This window comes from Cyanistes caeruleus, chromosome 8 (genome assembly GCF_971803275.1).
Source record: "Cyanistes caeruleus chromosome 8, bCyaCae1.hap1.1, whole genome shotgun sequence".
In the NCBI taxonomy this organism is placed as follows: domain Eukaryota; kingdom Metazoa; phylum Chordata; class Aves; order Passeriformes; family Paridae; genus Cyanistes; species Cyanistes caeruleus.
Genome location: NC_141708.1, coordinates 5098845 through 5116864, shown reverse-complemented (window position 1 = coordinate 5116864; position 18020 = coordinate 5098845). Strand labels below are relative to the sequence as shown.

The window sequence follows — 18020 nt, the reverse complement described above, 5'->3', positions numbered from 1 at the left end:
ATTCCAGAGGAGTATGAAGGAGGACAGTACAGTCATTCTTCTTTTGGCTTTGAGGTGGCCCTCAGTCTAGGTCTCATGGTTTGATCAGATACCCCCAGTCTGTGCTGTGTCCTGACAGATGTTTAGGTGGCTTTTTGAGAATTCATCTATCTGGTTTAATTAATCTAACTAATTTAGATGTTTGTAAAGGTTCCTTGCTCTGTTTTGAGAAGATGTCTAGTGTATTTTATGTAATGTCTAATTCTTTTTCTCATCTGTAAAATAACTTGACTACTGTAGGCTTCTTTGGGGTTTTTTGGTCAGTAATGTTTGTTGCTGTCAGCTGTTCTAAGAACTGACAATTGAGAACCAGTAAATCGTATCTACAGAATTTTTTGGAAGTGATAAATTCAAATTGCCTAATTGTGCAGAAGTATCTAACGCAAACAAGGTGGATGATGAGATGAATGAAACTGTGAGCTGATTCTGCTCTTTCATTCTTGTTTGAGTCACAGAAATAAATAAATAAGAGAGCAGTAAATGCTTGTGGATATGTTATGAGCTTTAATTCCAAGCTAGTGGGGCAGCCACAGAAGGAATCCTGGAATTTTCCTTTCACCTGGCACTGGCTGTATAAGCACTGAGTTATGGTGTTGCAGCTCACACCAAATTTATTGGAGCAGAATGAGGTCCCAGAGTATTTAGATCAAAATTATGAGAGCAGCTTTCTCCATCACTGATATAAGATTAGTGCATGGCTGAGTTTACTGTGCTTCCCACCACAAAACCTTTCATTAAAATGTGATAAGAACGAAGAGATATTATATATTCAGTAATTTTTATCACTTGGGAAGTGTTTGTTGGAGTGAGGCAATTCTGCAGCTGCTTGAACTGCTTAGCTGTTTGAAGCCTGATGTTATAATATCTAAGTCTCTGACAAGCCTTAAAAATCCATACATATTTTAGTCTCATTATGGAAAAGGAAAGCATTTAATTTGACAATCATACAATGCTAACCCTTCTTTTCTGCAGCAAAATTATTTCGATAACCAAAATTGTCAGTTTTATCAAGAATAGTTTATAGTTGTGATCATGAATTTAGTTTCTTGCTATTGCTTCATTAGTATAAAGAGTGGAAACCAAAAAAGTGTTATGGGAAGCACACCATTATTCTGATTTCCTACACCTATGAAGCAATGAGGGTGTTTGGGATAAAATAATTCATGTTTGCAAATTGTGCTATAATTTTCCATTTTCTTAGCTCAGTTTTAAAAACTGTCCTTCCTGTCTTCTTAAAGTGTAGGTATTTACAAACTTTCCTTCCATAATCTCAGTCCAAAATTTTTTCTTGGCACTTTTCTCCCTTCCTTCAGCACAAGATTGTTACAAGGTAAAGTGAAGGAGTTCCACTCTTCAGATTTCTGTCATCCCTTCAGTGTGTGTTGTGAAATTCATGGACCAGCACCAAAAAGGGCTCCTTTTTTTGCTTCTGTTAGTGCTTGGGGAATTATTTTTTGTCTTCATGACTGCAGAAATGCAAGTGGTGAGGAAGAGAGTTGACATAATCTATAGTACCTCTCTTGGTATGATGGTTACAAGTAGCCCACAGCAATTTGGTATTTCCCACTTCACTTGAACCCATGAGGAAAATAAATCACAAGTAAAAGCTGCCAGGCAGCTCACAAAGAGGGGCTAGAAGCTTCAGTCAAGAGCCATTCTCATCTTCAAAACAGTTTTTCTTAAGGCATTTCTAGGATAGGCTGTCAGTCACAAGCTTTATTATACCAGAATCTAAAACCTCACCCATGCAAGACGAGGCCTTTAAAAAGAAAATCCGTGGTGCTGGAAACGGGGAGCTGTAAGAGTGCAAAATGCAGGGATGTGTATCAAGAGTGACAGCACTGGCACTCCCAGATGGCCTGGCCTGACCTCCCTTACTCCATAAAAATGTTGAGAACAACCTGTTACCATCTCAGAGCCAGCTCGTGTCCTGGAGGAGAGTTCTGCTTTCCTGGAGCACAGATGATTTTCTTGGCCTCACCTCCCTGGGCCAAGAGTGCAGGTCATACAGAGAAGAAAAATGTGTGGAGCACAGACATTTTCATAAAGCCAAAGAGTGACTTGCATGTTCCACTGGATCAAAGAAATCTCTGCATCTTTTGGGTTGTTTGGAACCCATTTTGCTTCTTTTTCAGTGTACTGCCAATCTTGTGTGGGGGAATGGACCTTTGGCTGTAGGGAACCCTGCCTCCTGACTGTGTCCAGTAGCTCAGGTGCTCCTGAGTGGCACAAATGTTGCTATTCTGACCCAAAATAATGCTGAAAAATAAGTCTGTTTATTCTGTATTTGTTATTTCCATGATTTTATAATCCATTGGCAGTTTTACGCTAATTTAAAGCTAGCACCTGTGATGGTACCATGCAGCCTCTCCATGCCCATAGTTCATCAAAACTGATGTTTATGAATATCATAAATGCAGAAATTTTATTTTTTTCCTGCCTGTGTCCTTCCTGTGTGCCTTCTGAAGAGTTTTTCTTGCAGGGAACCTTTGTGCAGCCTGCCTAGGAGAGGCCTCATGGCATCCCCACCTCTCCAGATGTATTTTTCCTTCCTTGCAAAGAGACAGAAACATCAGCAGCAAGAAAAAGATCAAAAATGAGCAACCAAAGGGACAGACAGACAGAATGATTGTGCTCAATGAAACAAACAGAACAAATGGTGCAGAAATCAGTAGAAACCTTTTATTGGCAATGATTACCCACCACACCAGATGATGAAAAATGTGATGTCTGGATAAAGAGAGATAAACTGAATGTAACACATGCAGAAGGAAAGTTAAGGTGAATGAACACAGAACATTTAATTGGACAAGCCATGTGCACAACTGGGACCTGAAAAGATCACTGAATTTGCAGGCATACATTATATTAATGGGATGGATAGACAGCTTTTCATAATTGATTTCTTCCTTTTCATCTCATATCTGATGTCATTTTGACATTTATGTCAGGCTGACAAAATCTTTCCACAAACAAAATAGGAACTTATGGGTCCTGGGGTGTTATTTATCTAAAAATCAATGTGCATGGGAAATAAATGCTTGTAATTCCAGGTTTGTATCCAATGGAGCAATTCCAGGTAGGCCAGTAATTAAAAATGGAAAAGAAATCAGTAGGGTTCATTTAATTAACAGTTCTTTGTTACTTTGAGTAGCTTTATGCATTGGCCAGCTCCAGGAAGATTTCACAACGTTCCTCTCTTTATACAAGATACAAGAGGTGAGCATTTGATTGTCTGGTATTTGTGTGGACTGAGGGGGAAGGAGGTCTGAGTTTATTTTGGTGACAGAATTTGGAATTTGTATTATTTCTGTGGGGTCATGAGGGAGAATGCCAGCTCCCTAAATCCTGTGTTAGTCTTAAATTGCAATTAGCTATAATTGGTTGTAATTGCTATAATTGGCTAAATGTTTTTGTTTGGAGAATACATCTAAATTTTTTCAGGGAACATGTTCAGCCCAGAAGCCACCAGGGTTTTTTCATGCACAAGGAAGGCTGATTCTTCTTGACCACATGTCAAGAACATGTTTAATTAAGGTGACAGGAATACTGAACATGTTTTCCATATGAGAGCTCACGTTTCTGAAAGCACTTAGGGTTCATGAGTTGCAGCTTAAAATTGTTGCAATGCCCTGGGACCTCTGAAGAGTTCTCAGAGGAGAGCAGAAGAATATGAGCAGTAAATTACCTGTGATGTTGTCACATCACCAGACAGGTGTCTGGAAGGAGGGGGGAGAAAAAGGGAAAAATTCTCTTTTCACTCTATGTCCTGGTAATGGCACAAATATAAACTGGTTCTACCAAATTTTATGAGTTTGGTTTTGTCCACATCTTTTTCTAAGTGCTGTCTGAAATGAATTCTGGCTTAAAATATGAATCCAGATCATCTTTCCTGGTTGGTAATACCAAGTTTTGGATACTGAGCTCTAAATCAAAGGAATAAAAACCTGATCCATTGCATTCTAATTGAACCTTTGACCCAGCTTTCACCTGTATAAATGAAGACAGGCCACCAACAGCAAACAAAAGGGCTACAAAAGTAGTATGTGCTTATGTTAAAATAGATAATAAATGAGTCTTATTGCCAAAACCAGGCGGACTTCATGTTTGTTTCTTAAATGTTTATGATCATATGTTGCTTATCAGAACAATAAGCAGCAAATCAGCATCACAGGCTTGCTTCAAATATTGTTCAGTAAAATGAGCTATTTATCTTAAAAGAAAAAATGAAATCCTAGACAGGGAGAGGTCCCACATTCTGCTGTGATTGTAGTAATGGAGTCCTTGTACAAGCAAATATGGGTAAATAATAGTAACGCAACACAATTTATTTAGAAACACCAAAAATCCTCTGTGAATTTAATGCCAGATTATTGACCCTGTTTGCTTTCTTAGAGGAAGTGATTAATTCTTGATGATATAACTCCCTTTAGGCTCTTATTCTGCTCAAAGCATTTGCAAGCAGATTGCAGTTACCAGTTTTGGCTTCAGCTTTATTTAGTGACTATTTTTAATTGTGTTATTTCTGAATTGGCCAGAACTATTGAAGCTGTGTTTTTCAGCTGAGGAATTAGATTAGAGGAAGTTTCATGGAACTGGTTTTGGTACCTTTTTACTGAAGCAAAAATAGTGTCTTGGTGAGAGGTTAATTGAACGTCCTTGGAGCTTGTACTGCTGGGTGTTGGTGGTCAGGGGGAGACTGAGCCCATCAATACCCACACAGACATCTTGAAATGGATGTGTCTGCTGTGAAAAAAAGTGAATTATCACTTGCTAGTCTGGTTTATATCAGCTTACAGTTGGATTCACAGAACTTTGAGGATAAAGGTGCCTCTGGAAATTGTGCAGTTCCAGCCACAACTGAAAGCAGGGTCAGGGCGAGAAGGTTCCAGAGGACAATTTCCAGTTGAGTTTTGATTTAATGTGAAGATTCCACAACATCTCTCACAGAGAGACCTGCTCCAGTGCCTGACCACTCTTTCAGTGAAAATGATGTTATATTTAAATGCAATTTCCTGTGCTTCAGTTGGTGCCAGTTGTCTCTTCAGGTTGCACTGGCTACCACCCAACAGAGTTGGGATGTTCTTGCCCAACTCCAGGAATTTGCATTTCCCTGTGTTGGACCTCAGGAGATTCCTGCTGGCTATTGACCCCTGAGAGAAAGGTCCCATCAACTGACTGGAAGCCAAATTCTCTAAAAATCATTTATTTTAGCACAGTGGCTGCAGAGATAATTGAACTTACAATTTCATATTGGATTGGATGGCATTATGGGAATAAAATCAATTAAAAATTAACATATCTTGTATGAAATTGCTGTATCGGCAGCAAAATAAATAAAACACTCATGTGATTTTTATTTTTCTAGCTGCAATTTAGTTACTTAAATTAGTTTGAAAAGTTGACTTTTGGGTCAGTTGTGTATTTGATTTTTTTTTTTAAATAAAAATATTTATTGAGTCCAGAGATTCCTTTTTGCAAGGAAAAAAATAGAATATTTTAAGAAATTATTTTGTTGTAGAATCTCAATTTTATATTTGCAGAATGAATGTTAACATAGAGCTGTGTGAGAGCTTTCATTTCTTGTGTGGGTGTTTTTGTTTTTCTTCTTTTTTATTAAATTGCTGAAAGAGGTTTGTAGACAGTACTGTTGAATATCACTGAAGAAATCAGAGAATTCAGTCAGAAATCTGAAATGAAGAATGCAATCAGAGGCTGTGGGGACAATAACAGTGACTTGTGTTGTCATAAGTTTTTTAATTATCTCCTTGATGAATGAAGGTGTCTTGATATGTTTGAGAAAGTAATGGCCCTTTAGAAGTGAAGAAGATTATTTTCTTTGCCTTTCAAGCTATAGTTTACACTTACAGAGAAAATAGAAATATGCAAAAAGCTGAAGTTAAAAAAGTGAACTGCAAGTGTCAGTAAATGTGTGATCTCAGCTCCAATAAACCAGATTTCCCAGCAGCTGCTGCTGTTTCTTGGTTATTATATCTGTTCAGTTTGCTTTCATCTGTGCAGGGAAGGAACTTAATTACTTTTCAGTCTAATTCTTCCTTTCTTTTTTGCCTAACTTTAGCTTTTAAGGCAAAATTTGTAAGCTAAGGTTAAGGCAAATGCTTGGTTTCACAGGCTGCAGAAGACTTTGTTGCTGTAGATTTCAGTATCTAAAGTAAAGACCATTGTTCTTCTGCCTGACCTTTTCAGTTAAAAGGACTCTGAGTCACACCAGAGATGTAAAGATCAATTTCCATCTGTGAACTGTAGTGACAGCTCTTCTCTGGGGTGAAATGGGTCAGAAAGCACAAGTTTGGTTTGGAAATGGAAGGCTGTGAACTCAGGGGAGGCTGGCACATCCCTTCCTGACCATCTTTAAGGAAGAAGTCTCACTTCAGTACTGGCAAATATTGAGATTCCTTGAAACTGCCATTGCAGCACGTGGTGGGGTCTTCCAGCCCATGATAAGAATAAATCAGAATATGCAGGAGGCTTTTCTACATTTATTAGAGCTACTTGGGAGCAAACCCAAATATTCTGTGTCCATGAGGACTTGAAAACTCCCTACAGAGCGCTCACCTTTATAAGTTGGGGTGGGTCTTTTCCACCCCAAAAGAATTAGTTGTGATCAAATCCTCCTTGCACACTAAAATCCCATTTGAGCAGCAAAAGGGATAGACCTGACTCACATAACATCATGTTCTTCTAATGCAAATAACTCTGAGTCAATCCAGAATTATTTCATTAAAATCAGGAGTACCAACTACAATTCTGCTATAAGCAAAAGAAAAATAACTCAATAAAACCCTTCAAATTGAATGATAAACTTAAAATGCCAGGCAGCTTCCTTTAGAGGTGGCTGACTGATTTATCAAACGGCAGGAATCTCAGTCATAACATTTTCTGAAAACATTAATTTAGGTCTCTTGAAAGCAAGGGGATATTAAAAGGCTCTTGAGATAAAAGCTATGAGATAAATGCAGGAAATCAAGTATACTATTTATGCCAGAAAGAAAAAAAAACACCTGCAAAAGGCTCGTTTGGATTTTGCTAATGCTGTCAGTTCTACATAAAAAACATGAGCTATTGAAGGTAATTTTTTCCCCCTCCTCCTTCTGCAGAAGACTGAGCAAATAATGACATCAGTGTTTTCTCAAACAAAACCCACATGACAAATATTTATGCAAAATGTTTTTAAAACTAATACTGCTTTGTTGAAAACGACAGATTTGTCTGGTGATTTTCTTTTGAGACTTTCAGTTTTCCTTTGTTCCAACATGAACTAAGTGGGTTTGGAAATCTCAGTCTGGTTCATACATTTTATATAAGCAACTAGGAACTTTTGGAGAATGATTATGTTGAGGGTTTCTAATCATGTTAGAAGGCAATGCAAGTTAGATCTGTGGATGAAATAGCATGGAAAGTATTTAAAATAAAAATCACTCACAGAGGAGGTGGGGGGAAAGAAGAAATCTGTGGATGATTTTACTGAGGGAATTAATCAGTAAATAGAAATCAGAATGATTGACCCAATGTTTATGCTATCATAGCATTTCCACAGACACTTGGGACTAAACATGATTTAGCATGACTGCTGAGTCGTATTAACTCTCATTTAAAAATATTTAAATATCACTAAATATTTAAAACATCACTTGCCAGCCATGCACGAAGTTCTCTACCATATGACATTTTACTCTTCATTTTATTAGCCTGTCTTTGCTGATCTCTTCACCCTGGGATCCAGTGGCAGGACACATAGCAGTGATTCAAAGTTGTGCCAGGGGAGGTTCACACTCGATATTAGAACAAAGTCTTTGCCAAAGGGGTGGGCAAACACTGGAAGAGGCTTCCCAGGGCTCCCCAAGCCTGTCACTGCTCAAGAGGCATTTGGACACTGCTCTTAATAATTTGCTTTAGCTTTTGGTCAGCCCTGCAGTGGTCAGGCAGTAGGAATAGATGATAATTGTTGGTCCCTTCCAAATGAAATATTCTGTTTTGTTCTGTTCTCTATGTTCCCTTCTCTGTCTGCCTTCATTACTGGCTTGAAATCAGTAAGTTTGTGTGGATGAACACAGGAAGATCCTGTCTAAACAAATTGAACTACTAGTTGATGTAAATATCAAAAAAGTCAATAGGCAATGTTTAAAAGCTATTTATACTGTCAAACCATAGGATATGATATAATTTTCTGGTATTGTTTAGTATGGCAAGGTGGCTGAAATCTCAGTGAAAAATATCATTTATGCAGAATGCCTCTTGCAGCAGGGCCGGTGATGGGTAGAAGTTAAATATGAGGAGCATATTGGATGTGAATTTCCACAGATCTGGCCTTGATTCTCTGTGCTGCTCCATGGTATTCCTTGGAAATGTGAATTTACCTCTGACAGTTGTAGTCCTGATAACTGGTTCACAGATCAGTGCTGTATTTATTTGGACACGTTCCATTCCCCCCCAGCTGAACTCTGTTTATCTGGGCTGAAAGCATTCTCAGGATTACTCCTAAATTAGGTTTCTGTCCACTCCCCTCCTCAGCTTTGGGAGGAGGGAAATCTCTTGGGTTTTTTGCTTCTCTGAACCTGTTATAAATTCTGTGACAGCAGCCTGGGTGTGAATTATCTTCTTAGCCAGGTAAAGACTTTACAACAACTCTCAGAACATCCCAGCACCTTTTCTGGGCTGGCTGGTTGTTAATATTTTATTGTCTCTATCTCTTCACAATTGACTGCTCCACTCAGTTGTTGTCACTGTATAGAGTATTACTGTTAAATTATCCCCAAGGAGTTGCCTTCTCTGATGATATTAAAGCTGATTATACAATTTATGCTCATGCTAGACTTGCCTGATGAAGCACTAATTAAGTGAACGTAGCATTTGTGGTGTTTCTTGCTGGGCCACTACAAAGAAAAATATGATGTCATCAGAAGGAAAGGACAGGTAGCTCCTCCTCCCCTTTTCACTAAATAATTAAAATTAGTTTTAAGAATGAAAATGTTGTTCCATGTTAAAAGATATCCATTAGTTTGAAAAATTAAAGTGATTTATGTGCTTCGGAGTGAAGAAATTATTGAATTTCAATAGAAATGTTTGCTATCCTGTGAAAATTTTTATAAAATATCACCTCAGTACTTGTAATTATAGTTGGGTATCTAAATTTGAACTGTTAATTATCTTTAGCTAGCAATTTCATGGGGGATAATCATATTTCCTTCACTTGAAAATGAACATTTTAAGTAGCAAATGAGCTACAAGCCACAGGTTTTTGGCAGTAGTGGCTGCTACTCCCCTATTTCCAAGATAAATCTCTTAATTAACAGCTGTATGGCACTGTCTCACTGAAATATTTCAGCCTTTTATAAAAGAATCCAGGGAAATATGAAATGGATTTCTTAGATACACAAGGAAAAAAAAAAAAAAGTCCTGTGGGGTTTATTGGCTTCTTAATTCAAACTCTGAGCATACTCAGGAATGGTTATGTTGAATGCTTCCACCTCTCCTCTGACATGATTACCTGTGAATACTCAACAGCAAGGGCTCTTGGAATTCATGAGGGGCTTGTGAAATTAACTCTGTAATGTTTGGTTTTCCAGCATTATTAAATCAACTCTTTTGAGCCCATTTGAGGTTCAGGTTATGTGTATACCTCAAAAAAATTTTCCTTTTTTCCTGAATTATAAAAAAATATAAATAAAAAAGGTGGGTTTTTAATACAGGAACCCTGGTGGTATAAGGCAGTAGCTCCTCACTGAGATTTATCCTACCTGGCCAACATGTTCTATGAATTTGTTTTACACAAAGGATGTAGGGTCAGAGTGGGGTTTGGGTTTAAGGAACCTTAAAGATCATCCAGTTCCACTCCCTGCCATGGACAGGGACACCTCCCACTAGACCAGATTGTCCTAGAGCCTTCTCTTCTCCATGCTGAACAACTCAGTTATTTAGCACTTTTAAAAATTATATTTTCTTTTCATTGTGTGTTTAAAGGTATTAATCCCAAATCTACTGTGTACTCCAGAACAGAAACCAACTCTAGTTTTGCTCTCTTCAGACAGCAAACTTCATTCTAGACTGAATTGAGAATGAAGATGCCCAATTGTCCAGTCCCTGATTTTCTCAAGAGTTATTTAAAAGTCTCTCTCAAGAGTTTTTGGCAAGTTGGGAGCCCACTGCATTCAGTGAATATACAAATACTGCTGTGCAGCCACTTTCTCTGTGGTTCACTTGGAAAGGGGGGGTGAAAAAGGCCCAAAGTCCTTTCCTTCCCCCTGTCCAAACTCTGCTTCTCCACATAAAACCCCAATGAAAAGTTCCTCTGGCAGATGGTGCATAGATAGGCTTCATTGCATTGCATTTTGCAATGTTGCAGGAGCAAATAACACTTTCCTATTCCTGCTGTGTGTCACACCATGGAAAAAGAAGCAGTGATTTTCTATATAACCCATCCTGCTCAGGCTGGGCATAGTCCTGGGGTTTCCCTAGCTCCTTTTTGAAGTATTTAGGGGGATTATTTGCAGTACTAAAACTGGTATATTCCAGTAAACTCTTTGGCAGTGCTGACCATGAGTTTGACAGAAGCATTCTGATCCTCCACTGAAGAGTTTCTATCCATGGAGATGCTCCTCAGCATGTCCTCTAACTGTATTTTACATGCTAATCTGTATGATTGGGCCAATTTCCTTCAAACAAGTTTTAAATTATGTGCACATCCCTGAATGAGCGATGCAAATGGTTGGCATAGTGAATGGAATGCCAAGAGGCTGGGCAGGGTGTGATCCTTATCCAGGATGGTGTCATTACAGCAAAGCAGGAAAGCAAGAAGGAAACCCTGATCCATTGGCTGGAACTTGGCATCTCCCAGTGTTGACCTGGAAAAGAAAAAAAAAATTGCCTGGGTAGGGATTATTTGTTGTTCAATATCTCATAAATGCCCACATGCCCATAATTTGGATTAGGGATGAAGAGGCAGTGATCTAAGGTTTGTGTCTAGATACTGTGCTTAATAAGAGAAATTATTGAAAGTAATTCCAGGGTCTGAGTTGGTTTGATCTTCTCTTTACTATGTTCTCAGAGAAGGGGGATTTTTTCAAGGTTTCTACCCACAGAAATGGAAAAGTAGGTTGTGGACCAGGTTTGCTTTTAGGACTTTTTGTAAACAGCATCATTAACTGAACAAATTAAAACTTAGCTCTCATTTTTTGGTGGCAATGAGATGCATCCTGAGGCCATCTTTGGAGTTTCAGGTGAGATGAGGTGTCTGGAAAGGTACATAAAAAACATGTCACCAAAAAAACCCAAAGTTCATAAGAATTCACTGTGACAGTGCTGCAAAAACAATCTAATGACTAATGCTCTTGCTTTTCAGATAATAGAACTCTATTTTTGTTCTACCATGTCTCTGTCTCCAACATCTCATTTTTATTTCCCAAGTCCCTGCATATATTTGTATTTTGTGATGTGCTTTTCATGTTGCTTCTGCTGAACTGTCTTTCTCTGTGAAAAGAAATTAATAAAGCTAAGCCAAAGGGAAGGTGATTGACTGTCCCACTTGGAAAAAAAAAAACCCTAAAAAATATTTTGTGATAATAAGCTCATAACATTCTTTGGGAATTGTGCTTCTATAAAATGCTCTTTGAATTGAATTTCAGCATTAAAATTTATGCGCTCATTTGGTATCATACTTTTTCCTTCAAGAAAGATAAACATTTCAGTCTTTGAAGAGTGTGAAACTGAGAACATTCAGCAGTAGCCCTAGCTGCTGGAATTCCTCAGTAGGCTGCTAAGCAATTCCAGTGATGAAGAGTCAGGGTTTGCATTTGGGAAATGTACAGTAATCACTGCAAAAATATGGCATTGCAGCCAAGGAGATGGATCATTTTATCTGATCCTTACAAAGGCCAGCTGGATGGCTGTTTTGGAATTTGATGTCACTTAAGCAAGCTGAGGTGTTTTCTTTAGTTCAAAAACTGCTTAATGTGAAAAAAGTCATTTATTGTGTACTTAGCAAAGCATCCACTAAAACTTGAGAGGCTGAAGATCCTCCTGGGGTAGTTTAAATTTCAGAAAAACACTCACAAAAGCAATTACATTTTTAAATGAATAATTTATTTGGGGTGCTTTAGATCAGATCCTTGTTTACAGTTTCTCACCTTATGCATTTCAGCTTGGTAATTGGTTTGGTCTGTACAGACAGGTCTTTCAACTTGCCTAAATCTCCTGTCTGGAGGGAATCAGGTGTCAGGATGGGCTCTGTGGTGTCTCCAGATGATGGCATCCTCCTTGTTCCTTCTGAATTCATTTTTTAAAAAAGAACAATTGAGTCCAATGTATTTATTTATTCAAATAATGATAAAGCATTTTAATAAGCCATGACAGAACCCGTGGCTTGTCTCATGAGAGTTTTTCCTGAGTTCAGCAACTTGTGGCTTCAGGACTTCGATCTGAGTTAGGTACACAAATTGTTAAAAATACCTCATTTCCTCATTCCTTTCTCCTCTTACAACATTTAAAATCAGTTAAATATTTATGTCTGGAATTTGTATCAACATGTTTCTTGTGCTGACATTATTTTAAGCTAAATCAGACTGATTTTCTTCTATTCATTTACATCAGTGTCTCCAAAAAGGGCTGGTTGGTATTTAATATTGCTTTTCCCTTCCTTATATAAAGAGAGTTTGATTTATTTTCTGGAAAAGGCAGCTTTGAAGTGTTTTTGTATTGCTTTTCTGAATCCTTGGGATCTGTCTTCTTTATAATTTTTACTAGGACAGTAGGCAGGGTGTGACCCTTCAGGGCATGTGTGTATTTGCATTTCCTTCATGATGTATTGACACCAGCTAGTGTAGGAAAAAATGCTCAAATATATTCTACTGATGGACCAATTCTTCAGTGTAAATGTCACCTTTAGGCCCAGGATTCTTGGAGAGTGAATTGTTTTTCTTAATGTTCTTGACTGACATCTTCAAAACAGAGCCATCAAGCAGAGTTGGCCACATGGGGTACACAGCAATTGAGTTGTGTTGAATTCTGTTGTTATTTTTATAATGGATATCCCACATCCCAGAGCACTTTGCTGTTAATTCTGTGGTTTTGGCTGCTGATTCTGCATGCCCTGTTGGGACTGTTGGGTCAAGCAGCTCTTTCTGGATTTGCACACTCCAGGATCTGAAGTTCTGCAGTGTAACTGCACAGTGCTAGTTCTACAGCCACAGTGTTAGTATTATATATTAATATATCATTAGAGTATCATGTATTTCTTTTTCCTCTTATGTCAGGTGTGGGTTCCCCTAGAGGAGCGTTTGTCACTCTCTTCTTTTTGCCTTTTAGTTTAGAGGAACACATCAACCACCTAAGGCAAGATCTGCCTTTGTGTTTATTACAAATACAGCTCCTGCTGAATTCCATGTTCTTCCATGAGCACCTCCTTCTGGAAATGTGGCAGACCTTGGAAAGAACCCCACAAATCTGGGGGAAATAGACTTCTTAAAATATCACCAGCTTCTCTTTAAAGCCCCTTTAGCTAAAACTGCTGCTGCTGGGCACCACACTGACAATTGCTGGTAAAATTGCCTGCTAAATGGTAGTAATCCTAAATATGAGTCTGTGTGAACTGAACACCTCCTTTATAGTTTGGGCAATATTCCTTTAAGCCCTCTAAATTGCTGGGTATTGTAGATTGCCAGAAAATGAAACCACAAAGCAATTGATTCTTTTTGATGCCTGGAAATTCTGCCTTCAGATTTCAGTTCACCTAAAAAATAATAACCCGAGGTGAAAAATCAAAATATGAAGACTAACATATTTTTGGAGTGGGAAACTTTTTTTTCCTCAGGGACTTCATTTGATTTACATATCCAAGACAGATTTAATTTTGATCACTCTCATTTACTCATCTGGAAGATGAAATGATACAAACAAATCCTTTTCTTGTCCAGTGTCTGGAAGGTGTAAGAGCTGCAACAGGAAAGAAGTTCAGTGCAGAAACTTGGAGATGAGTCACTGCCACTTGTGCATGCTCTATAGAAACTGGGTAATGGAACCTAAAAATCTCATTTAAATGTAATTCAATTACAGTGAAAACTGTCTGAATCTTTTTCTGCTTTGAACCTTAACGTTTTAGAATAGGTCTAAAATCAGGAAAGATGTGCTGAAGGTTGGAGCGTGAAAAAGCTTTTGTGACTCAAGTTAAAAATTTGCTTAAATGTTTAATTTAGTGCCTGATGTCTCCCCCAGAGGAAAAAGGTAAATTGCTGAAGGAAGAAAAAAATTAAATTTCTATGAAATAGGTGAATGTCTAGAGGCAACACAGTGTTTGCAGACATGTCAGATTATGTGAAAACTGAGTATATATATTAGAAAAAATCAAATTGCTTCTGAGTCTTCCCTTGCCTGGTTGCATTGCTCCACTACTGTGAAGAATACTTGTATGTCATGGATCTTGTTGGAGAATGTCTTTTCTCATTCACTTCGCCAAAAATGTGATTTTTTAAAAGTTTACAAGGTCATGACTGCTTTAATTAAAAAAACCCCGACCAACCAACCAACCAATGCTAATTACAATTTACCCTAGTGATGTGTTTTGCTTTCTCAGTTGCATTTTCAGGCCTTGGCTTCACCACCTTTTACCTGGCTGGAAAGCTGCATTGCTTCACGGAGAGCGGCCGAGGGAAGAGCTGGAGGCTCTGTGCAGCAATTCTGCCCCTCTACTGTGCCATGATGATCGCCCTGTCACGGATGTGTGACTACAAACATCACTGGCAAGGTGAGATATGGACATACCCTGTTTTCCTACTCTTCTTAATTAGCCATGTGTTTCTTTGATTATTTTTTTTTTTTCACTGCATCACCTGAATTAAAACACATCGGTGTGCTGTAGATTTTCCTTGCTCCTGGATTGACGCTGGGATTTCCTAGCAAGGTTTAATTAGCTAGCACTGACCTTCAGAGCTTCAGGGCTCTGCCACAGCATCCTCTCCTCCCTCCCAGCAGGGAATTTTGGAGTGCAGTGCCCATCAGATCAGCTGCATCTGTCACTGTTGTCTCAGAGCCCTTCGAAGTTCAGGTGTGAGACATAACTGATGCAAAGGCTGTGCTATTCATCAATTACACACTCATGTGTGGCAACTCAGAAAACCATGCCATCAGTTATTTATTTTACCATTTCTTGACCCTCTCTATAGCCACCTTTGTAGCTTCCTTGCTTTACTCATGTCTTCTGCTAAGTAAACCACCCTGTAATTACTTTTTTCCTATTTGTTCCTATATTCCTGTAAGAAATACCATGCATGCTATTTCTGATGCTGTTATGTAGGTCATCCTGGCTTTCTGTGGTATTGCTAGTACTGTACTGCTGGCCTTGCAAATTGAACTCCCCTCAAGGTCCTGAGTGATCCTTTCAATTACCTGAAATTTCAGTTTCATACTGGTTACATGCTGTTTCCCATTTTCCAGCCCTGTGGTGGGTTGATCCTGGCTGGACACCAGGTTTGTCACTCCCCTCCTCAGCTGGAAGGCTGAGAGAAAATGCAGTGAAAGGTTCATGAGTGGAGATAAGCTGAGGGAGAGATCACTCAGCAGTTGCTGTCATGGTGCCTGGAGCAGCTGCTGCCCCTCCTTCCTCACTGGCCTGGGTCAGCAGGGCTGTTTCTCTCACGTGTTCTCACTCCTCTCTCCAGATGCCATTGCAGTTGTCCAGATTTTGTATCCAGTTTTTTTAATCTGTTATCCCAGAGGTGCTCCCACATCCCTGCTGTGCCCAGCCTTGGCCAGTGACAGATCCATCCTGGAGCTGGCTGGGGTTGGCTCTGTTGCGCATGGAGAAGATTCTGGCAGGTTCTCACGGAAGCCACCCCTGCAGCTCCCTCTGCTACCAAAAGCTGACCCCAAATCCCAATACAAAGACACAGCATTCTGTTGGTTCCTTCACATCATTTCAATAAATTTCTGCATTACTCTGTCCCCCTGAGCACCTTCTCACCCAGCAGCCAGAACCAATCTCAGCCAGGCTGTCTCTCATCCTGCTGTGCTGCTGCTGTTCTTCTGCAGCTGCTTAATCACCAGCATTAGCCTTGACATGTTCTCTGAGGAGCCTCCTGGTTTCCAGCAGAGCCTTGTCTCGTTTCAGGACTCACTGCTCTCCTTTTCTCAGTGACACTGGGGCTGGAGAGAGCCTCCAGCACGGAGCTGCTGCTCACGAGGTGCTGCCTGGCCAGGCTGGCAGGCGGCACAAAAACACACAATGCTTGGCTGGCTTCAGCTGGCTGCTGAAGAGAGCAGGAGGAGTGTGAGGAAATGAGGAGAGCACAGGTTTACTCCCCAGTCTGGAACACGTGTTTGCAGTGTGCACTGTCTCTTGCCAGAATTATTTACGGACAGAAAGGTGTGCTGTGAGGCAGGGGATGATGGTGTGCTTTGTACGAGGTGGAGGAAAACTGCACCCAAGGGCTCGGGACTCGGTTCATCACAGCTGCTCCCGTTCTGCCTTTGAATTTTAAGGAGATGGAGCTGCAAACTCATCTCTTGCCAAGAACGGTGCAGACATTATCCTGCAGGTGACCTCTGCTTTCCCCTGAAAGAACTGTGCTCCCCAGGGTGGGGCTTGTTCACTCTGGGCACAGCACAGAACCTCAGGCCTTGGCTTTTATGCTCAGCAGAGTCAGCTAATTGTGGTAAATTATTTATGGTGGCTTTGTGATGGAGCCTTAACTGTGCTGTGGAAATGAAAAAGGACCATTAGTTCTGAGTCCATGACTTAGCACAGTGCAGGTGAGAGTTGGAGTGGAGTGTCTCTGTATTAAAAATCCATTGAGTGCTCTTACAACATTAATATTATGAGAACTTTATGAACTCCCTTCAATTTGGCTGGAGAGAGTGATATTCAAGGCCTTAGTATTGGTATTAATGAATATTAGGGTATTTCACTGTGAATCCTGAATTCCTTAATATATCAATTCCCAATATACAAGTACCTCTATAGTCTTATAATTCTGAAAATGTTAATTTACTCATGGAATAAGGGAGAATTGTGTATGGAAAAAATGAAGTTAAAAACTGAGAATGAAAGAATATTATTTTTCCTTTATGGACAAAGGGAAAAAAAATAAAAAGAGGAAAGATATACCCACCATGAAATCAAACAAAAGACAGAATAGTTTGTTTCAAAAATAGGAGTTAAAATAGCTACCTGTGTTTTTGCTTATTACCCCCCATGAAGCAAGGTCAGCAAGATAGAAACCTTTGGCATAAATCATGTAGTGAATTTGTATTACTGTGGTGCCCAAGCTGAGGCCCAGAGTTGAATAATTTGTGAAAGAAATTATCTGGGCAAGTTTTCAGCAAGCCTTAAAATCTCAGGGAACTTAAAGAGGACTGGAAAAATATCTGGTGTTTCTCTATGATTAATAATAGTAATCATAGTCTTGACCTGATTGTTAAGCAAAATAAAAAATCAGTTGGACCACTATTCAGTCAAAGTAGGATAATCTGATAATTGCACCCAACACAGGTTTATAGAAAATTAATCTTGTCACAATAACTGAGTTTTTTACAAGTTGATTGATGCTGTGCAGTGGAAATTCTTGCTCTCAGTACCTTTAATACCATTATAGTTTGGTAGGGACAGGCTGATGAAATCAGTCAGCTTCCAGTGTGGGTAGGATAAGTTACTGCCTGCATACAATCACCTTTTAAATTCTTGTTTGAGCCCCTGTTACATTAATTTATGAAAGACTCAATATGTCCTTTTGTGTGGAGGAAGAGAACATAGGATTAGAAGGCATCTCCTGGGTCATTCCATGCAGTCCTGTTCCTCAAATGTGACTTACAGTCAAATTTCTTAAATTTATTCACCTCAGTATTAAATTTTTCAGGTTTTCTTGCCCTAGCCATTCCTGATAAAAGGCATCTCACTCCTCTGGTGATTACAAACTATCTATTATGCATTAAAAATTGAACGACATGGTCTTTGTTCTAATAAAAATCACACTGAC

General features: G+C 39.2%; 1 protein-coding gene across 3 annotated transcripts in view; it reads left to right on the top strand.

The window, feature by feature from the left end:
• The window catches only part of PLPP4 (phospholipid phosphatase 4), a 48370-nt gene that overhangs the window by 26417 nt on the left and 3933 nt on the right, over positions 1-18020 (top strand). For all 3 annotated transcript variants that reach the window (XM_086901215.1, XM_086901217.1, XM_086901216.1), the window contains exon 6: positions 14624-14794. In XM_086901215.1, the coding sequence (XP_086757341.1) occupies positions 14624-14794 (171 nt within the window). The remainder of the gene's footprint in view (positions 1-14623; positions 14795-18020) is intronic.